The 7677-nt window shown below is 51.4% G+C and overlaps 1 protein-coding gene across 1 annotated transcript; it reads right to left on the bottom strand.

The window, feature by feature from the left end:
• Positions 1 to 5996: 5996 nt before the first annotated feature.
• On the bottom strand, positions 5997 to 7000 carry LOC119307408 (E3 ubiquitin-protein ligase RMA2-like). Its single transcript, XM_037583485.1, has 2 exons — positions 6898 to 7000; positions 5997 to 6816 (listed from the first exon to the last, which is right to left on the bottom strand). The coding sequence occupies exons 1-2, from the start codon at positions 6971 to 6973 to the stop codon at positions 6122 to 6124; spliced, it is 771 nt and encodes a 256-aa protein (XP_037439382.1). The 5' UTR covers positions 6974 to 7000; the 3' UTR covers positions 5997 to 6121.
• Positions 7001 to 7677: the final 677 nt, after the last annotated feature.

Genomic DNA, 7677 nt, shown 5'->3' with positions numbered 1-7677 from the left:
GCGCTAGGCGTAGAATCTTCGGAGACGGGCTGCGTTCCATGGGTTCGGCTCGAGTCGGTTGTTAGATGCGTTGCATAGACGCTATGCACCGCCGGTAAGGACTTGGTCGACGATGAAGGGACCTTCCCATTTGGGCTTAAGTTTGTCCTTTTTCTTGTCCGGCAGGCGTAGAACTAGCTCGCCAACATTGTAAGTTTTGGCCCGTACTTCTCTGCTTTGGTATCTTCGAGCCTGCTGCTGATAGAATGCGGAACGGGATTTTGCCACGTCGCGCTCCTCCTCTAAGGCGTCCAAACTGTCCTGCCGATCCAACTGGGCTTCTCTTTCTTCGTACATGCGCACACAAGGTGAGTCATGAATTATATCGCAGGGCAAAACTGCCTCTGCGCCGTATACCATAAAAAATGGTGTGAATACGGTAGTGCGGTTTGGCGTGGTCCGCAGCCCCCAGAGTACGGAGTCGAGCTCCTCTACCCAGTGCGTGTTAGATTCCGTGAGGGACCGCACTAATCTGGGTTTAATGCCGCTCATGATTAGACCATTTGCTCGTTCGACTTGACCGTTAGTTTGAGGATGATAGACTGAAGCGTAGTCGAGCTTGATGCCCATGTTTTTGCACCAGAGTTTAACCTCGTCGGCCGTGAAATTCGTGCCGTTATTAGTGATGATGCTGTGGGGGACGCCAAAACAGTGTACTACCCCAGATATGAAGTCTATCACAGGTCCGGATTCGGCCGTTTTAACCGGCTTGGCCTCTATCCATTTGGTGAATTTGTCCACCATGACCAATAAGTATTTTTGCTTGTGGTTCCCCCTTTAAGGGGTCCAACCATGTCAAGCCCCCAGACTGCGAACGGCCAAGTGATGGGTATAGTTTTGAGGGCGGTGGGTGGCATGTGGCTTTGATTAGCAAAGAGCTGGCAACCGACGCATCGTTGGACTAAGTCCTAAGCATCTGCCCGGGCTGTCAGCCAATAAAATCCTGTACGGAAGGCCTTGCCTACAAGGGCCCGGGCTGTGGCGTGGTGCCCGCCGAGTCCGGCGTGAATTTCAGCCAGGAGATTTCGCCCTTCCTCTTCGGAGATACACCTTTGAAGGACTCCGGTTGTGCTTTTCTTATAAAGTTCTCCCTCATGGACCTTGTAGGCTTTAGATCGCCGAACTACGCAGCGGGCCTCATTTTGGTCTTCGGGAAGTTCCTACCTAATTAAGTAGGATAGGAATGGTTCCGTCTACGAGGCAATTACTGCCATTATTTCGTGGGCTGAAGGTGTTATTTCATTGGTTGAGCCACCGATTGTGTCAGAATGTTTCGTGTTGAGTGGTGCAGTTGGTTCCGGGTTGTTATTTCCGGACTCCTCTTCCCATAATACGGATGGCTTAAAGAGCCGCTCCAGGAAGATGTTTGGAGGGACGGCGTCGTGTTTTGCGCCGATGCGTGCCAACACGTCTGCTGCCTGGTTATTATCCCGGGCTACATGGTGCAATTCGAGTCCTTCGAACCGAGCTGACATTTTTAGGACGGTGTTACGGTAGGCTGCCATTTTCGGATCCTTGGCGTCAAAGTCTCCATTTACTTGGGATATTGCGAGGTTTGAATCCCCGCGCACCTCTAGGCGTTGAATACCCATGGAGATCGCCATCCGGAGACCATGTAGAAGGGCCTCGTATTCGGCTGCGTTGTTGGAGTCCGTGTACATTATTTGAAGTACGTATTGGACTGTGTCTCCGGTTGGGGATGTCAAGACGACACTAGCCCCCAAGCCAGCCAACATTTTGGAGTCGTCGAAATGCATGATCCAATTGGAGTATGCGCCATACTCTTTAGGGAGTTCGGCTTCGGTCCATTCGGTGATGAAGTCAGCCAAAACTTGCGACTTTATAGCTCGCCGTGGTTTGTAGGTTATGTCAAATGGTAAGAGCTCAATGGCCCATTTTGCAATCCTGCAGGTCGCGTCGCAATTGTTTATAATATCATTGAGAGGTACTTCGGAGGCCATCGTTATGGAACACTCTTGAAAGTAGTGTCGCAGCCTCCGGGATGCCATGAACACCGCGTACGCTATCTTTTGATAATGTGGGTACCGGGACTTGCATGGAGTTAAGACAGTGGATACGTAGTACACTGGTTTTTGAAGAGGGAATTTGTGCCCTTCTGTTTCTCGTTCGACGACGAGTACCGCGCTGACAACTTGATGTGTTGCCGTGATATATAATAACATCGGTTCGCCCAGGTTGGGTGCAGCCAGGACCGGATTTGTTGCCAATATGGCCTTAATTTCTTCGAGTACGGCCGTGGCAGCATCCGTCCATTCGAAGTGTTCGGTGCGCCGGAGGAGGCGATAGAGGGGCAGTGCCTTTTCTCCCAAACGGGAGATGAAGCGGCTTAGAGCCGCCATACATCCAGTTAGTTTTTGTATTTGTTTGAGGTCTTTTGGGATATCCAATTGTGACAGAGCTCGGATCTTGGCTGAGTTTGCTTCAATTCCTCTACCGGATACAATGAAGCCCAAGAGCTTTCCGGCTGGTACGCTGAAAACACATTTTTCCGGGTTGAGCTTAATGTCGTATGCTCGGAGGTTGTCGAATGTAAGCCTCAAATCGTCTACTAGAGTTTCGACGTGTTTGGTCTTAACGACCACATTGTCTATGTATGCCTCCACTGTTTTGCCTATCTGGGTAGCCAGACATGTTTGAATCATGCGCTGATATGTCGCGCCGGCGTTTTTGAGTCCGGAGGGCATTGTGTTGAAGCAGAATGGTTCGTATCGAGTAATGAATGTTGTTGCGGTCTGGTCTTTTTCCGCCATCTTGATTTGATGGTATCCGGAGTATGCGTCGAGGAAGCACAATGAATCGTGCCCTGCGGTAGCATCGATGATTTGGTCGATGCGGGGGAGGGGGAAAGGATCCTTTGGACAGGCCTTGTTAAGGTCTTTGAAATCGACACAAAAGCGCCAGGATTTATCCTTTTTTGGTACCATTACCAGGTTTGCTAGCCAGTCCGGATGTTTTATATCTCTGATGAATCCGGCTTCTAAGAGTTTGGCTAGCTCCTCTCCCATTGCCTGTCTTTTGGGTTTGGAAAATCGCCGAAGAGCCTGTTTGACTGGCTTGAATCCTTTTAGGATATTTAGGCTGTGTTCTGCCAGCCTGTGTGGGATTCCTGGCATATCTGAAGGGTGCCAGGCAAAAATGTCCCAATTTTCCCGAAGGAATTCTCATAGTGCGGCTTCTACATCAGGGTTTAATTGTGCCCCAATGGAGGCCGTCTTTGTGGGGTCTGTTGGATGGACCTGGAATTTGACTATTTCGTCTGCTGGTTTAAAAGAGGTGGACTTAGATCTCTTATCGAGTATCACATCGTCCCTATCCACCGTGGAGCGCAGCGCAGTGAGTTCCTCTGCCGCTAGGGCTTCGGATAGTGCCTCTAGGGCTAGTGCGGTTGTCTTATTTTCAGCGCGGAGTGCTATATCTGGATCACCGACAAGAGTGATGATTCCATTGGGCCCGGGCATTTTAAGCTTCATGTACCCGTAATGGGGTATAGCTTGGAAAATTGTGAATGCTTCTCGCCCTAACAAGGCGTGATATCCGCTGCCGAACAGGGCCACTTGGAACGTGACCTCCTCGGACCTGTAATTGTCCGGTGAGCCGAACACTACATCTAGTGTGATTTTTCCTGTGCAGCGTACTTCCCGACTAGGGATTATTCCTCTAAAGGTTGTGCTGCTTCGCTCAATGCGGCTCCGGTCAATTTCCATTTTTTTGGAGGGTTTCCTCGTAGATGAGGTTTAGTCCGCTGCCGCCATCCATGAGTACCTTGGTAAGACGAAAGCCGTCCACTATCGGACTGAGGACCAATGCGGCTGGTGCTCGGGCTGTTCGGAATTTAGGTTCATCGCTGGCATTGAAGGTGATAGCCGTGTCGCTCCATGGATTTATTGTTGCTACTTGGTAGACTTCGGCGAGGCTACGGATTGTTCGTTTCCGCATATTATTTGATGTGAAAGTCTCGAAGACTGTTAATACCGTACTGGTACTGTTGGGCTGGTTACCGGGGGCTAAAAAACCTTCGCCACTTTTGGCCACCTGCCGTAGTATCCAACATGCTCGATGGCTATGTGTTGGAGTGGCGCCCTCTGTACTATGGATTTTACAGGGTCCGTTGAGCCATCCCTCCAGTACGGTTCCGTGCCCTTTAGGGGGTTTTTGCTTTTTGGTTTTTAACCCAGGTGCTTGAGTATGACGCACCCTTTTATTTCGAACTAGGGTTGTGTTCAGGGCCGGATTGTCCCAAAACCTGGTTTCGGTTTTCCAGGCACTTTCCATCGCACAGTATTTTTGTACTATGGTCGCCAGGTCAGCGAAGCGTGTAACTTCACGACGACTTATGGCGTTCATGATTCCCTTTTCCGTGCAATTGTTGCAGAAAATTGAGATTGCGCTTTCCTCACGGCAGTCCTTTATCCTGTCCATAACCAGGAGGAATCTGGCCCAGTAATGATGTACTGTTTCATCGGGCTCTTGCCGTATTTGAGATAGATCACTTATGTTTGGGTGGGCGGGCGGAATTAAATTTGGAACCCCGCCCAATCTGAGGCTCAAAGGCCGAGAAGTTTCCGGATTTGGAAGCTTGGATTGCTGGATGTTATCCAACAAATCTGGTCCGATGCCTGACTTTAGGTTCAGTACTTGATTGACGTCCGTCCCTCCGCGGGAATCCGGCATAGAGGGATCGGGAATCCGGACATAACTGGTCTTTAACATAGAAGAAGAGTCGCCGCGTTGTTCCTCTACCACAACAACGTGGTGGGTAGCCTGGGGAGAGTTGATTTCTCTCAGATCGGTTTTAAGCCCAATCTGATCGTAGTCTGTACCGACTCCCAGGGCGGCGATGCGATCCAAGAGCTCATTTACGGAGGAGAGCTCCATCGGATCTAGCTGCTCGGTGAATTCCGAGTTGACGTGAAGATCGCTTTTGATAACCTGAGAGGTCATTGTCGGAGCGGTGGCCGAACAGGCGGTCATAAGAAAACCGCCTAGCCGGATAGTTTGGCCGGTGGCCAAAGCTTCCTTGACGATGGCGCCATCTTTAAAGATGGGAAAAGGCATCCCTCCTGATTGCGACGGCACAGAGGAGCTCTCAATGAAAGCACCAATGTCGGTGTCAAAACCGGCGGATCTCGGGTAGGGGGTTTCGAACTGTGCGTCTAGGCGGATGGTAACAGGAGACAAGGGACACGATGTTTTACCCAGGTTCGGGCCCTCTTGATGAAGATAAAACCCTACGTCCTGCTTGATTGATATTGATGATGTGGGTATTACAAAAGTAGATCTACCACGAGATCAAGGAGGCTAAACCCTAGAAACTAGCCTATGGTATGATTGTTGTTCGTCCTACGGACTAAAACCATCTGGTTTATATAGACACCGGAGAGGGCTAGGGTTACACATAGCCGGTTACAATGGTAGGAGATCTACATATCCGTATCGCCAAGCTTGCCTTCCACGCCAAAGAAAGTCTCATCCGGACACGAGACGAAATCTTCAATCTTGTATCTACATAGTCTTGGAGTCCGGCTGATGATAATAATTCGGCTATCCGGACACCCCCTAGTCCAGGACTCCCTCAACGAAGTTAGAACTCGATTTTATACGTGAAAAGGGTCAAAACACGAAATTTTGCCGTCCATGGTCTGGTGCTCAGCCTTTGGCCCCGCGGGTGAATTCCCCTCAATTGACTCCTCGTGGGAGGAAGGGAGGGCTCAAAGATAACGACAACCCACAAAGGAAGTGTCGGAGCGGTGTCCTCATCTTCATCATGTGAAATGCCTGAAAAGAAGAAGCCTATGCATTTTCAACGGCATGAGATTGACTTGCGTTGAGGTGGTCCACCTCAGCTTCGAGGAGATTGCGCAGCGAGATTTAACCTCTCGACAGAGAGCTATTCAAAACGGTAATTGTTTTCATTGGGGTTTTCCGGTATGTACCTCTTTAAACATGCTAATATGTATCCCTCGAAAAAAAACATGCTAATATGTACATATTTTTCATTTAATGAAAATGCAACGCTCATGTCAGTTCCAAAGAAAAAAATTACGTCGTTTTCTGCACAGCCTCAAAGAAGAAGGAAGCAGAGGAACGCCACCATGGCGAGGAACACCCATAGCTGCCACAACCTGCGCGCCACCCGCCTCTGCTGGCGCGCCATCCTCCAGCCCTCGCCGTCGCGGTACAAGGACGGCGGTGGTGGCCTCCCACCGCCCCTCGTCGCCCATGGGAGTAACACCGCCAGCGCGATGCCGCCGAGCAAGCGCTCCGCGTTGGAGCAGTCCAGGCCATTGATGCCAATATTCTCGTAGTAGTAGAAGTTGCCGCCGTCGTGCAAGTCCGGCTCCTGAAGGCGCTCCACGTTCGGCCCCGCCCCCGGCACCGGCAGACCACGGGGTACCTGACAAACCCTGCCTCCTCTGCCTCCGGCCGGGCTTAGGGTGGCGGCGGCGCGGCCGTAGAGCGGCACGAGGTGGTCCTCGGAGACGGCGGCCTTGCAGACGGGGCAGCGCGCGGAGGACGAGGCGCGGGACTTGGACTTGGAGGAGGTGGTGAGCCAGCGGAAGATGCAGGGCCAGCAGTAGAGGTGGCCGCACAGCGTCACCACCGGCTCCGTCGCCGTCTCCAGGCAGATGCTGCAGTCCCAGCACGCCGGCGTCGCGCCGTCAGGTACTCCGACGATGTCATCACCGATGCAATGCTGCAGCTTGTCGGCCAGCCAGGTTTTCTCTTCCGTCAGCTCCGTCATTACAAGATCACAACCTGAGTATCAGAAACAGATGGACCTTGTCAGAGAACGTTGAACGGAAGGCAAACCAATCTCCTTCAGATTAGCACACATACAGATTCGCAGTTGAGGATCGACTTCAGTTCTTCTTCCCCCTTGCGTGTGTATGTGTGCTGGGGGTCCGCTTTTCATATATAGTACGTCCTCCCTCCCTGCGGATTCATGTGCATCTTTCTTGCTTGTAGCGGCACTGTCACTGTCATGGCATGTGTCCACCGAACGCCTAGTTGGTGGATAATTGGATATGGACGATGATGAGAGTTGCAGCAGCGGCAGCTAGGGTCCAAGTTATGGATATGCCGGATGATGTGGCAGCTAGAGTTTTCCTTCAAAAGAACCTTGAGCATATCTTTCCTCTCATCCATCCATGCAGTGCAGGAGTGGACGGACGATGCTTTTCTATGCACGCATGACGCCAGTGCTTGTCTTGTTTGCTTGTAAGAGCATCTACAGCCATCCGTCCGTCCGGGTGGACAGCCCAGCCATTTAGGCCCTGTTTGGTATCTCTCCGCTCCATGGAGCTGGGGAGCTGGGTTTTCGCTGCTCCGTCAAAATAAGCTGTAGGCTGGTCCGCTCCGGGAGCGAAGTCAGAGGAGCGGAGAGGAACCAAACAGGCCGATGAAAAAAAGGCGACCAAGACATGCTCTTCGTACCGGCCCTAAATGATTGGGCTTACAGGCATCCTCGGGTAAAGCCAAAATCTGCACGGATAAGGGAAGGCATGGACGCATCTGTCACGTCTAACTAGATAGGTGGACCCTACCCCAAATTACATCAAAATGGCCTAGTCCACCAAACCCACCGCTCTCCTCCTGCGTCTGTCCACCATTTTCCAC

The sequence above is a fragment of the Triticum dicoccoides genome, chromosome 5B, assembly GCF_002162155.2.
Source record: "Triticum dicoccoides isolate Atlit2015 ecotype Zavitan chromosome 5B, WEW_v2.0, whole genome shotgun sequence".
Lineage (NCBI taxonomy): Eukaryota > Viridiplantae > Streptophyta > Magnoliopsida > Poales > Poaceae > Triticum > Triticum dicoccoides.
Note: the sequence above shows the minus strand (reverse complement) of the source record. Positions and strands in the feature narration are given on the sequence as shown.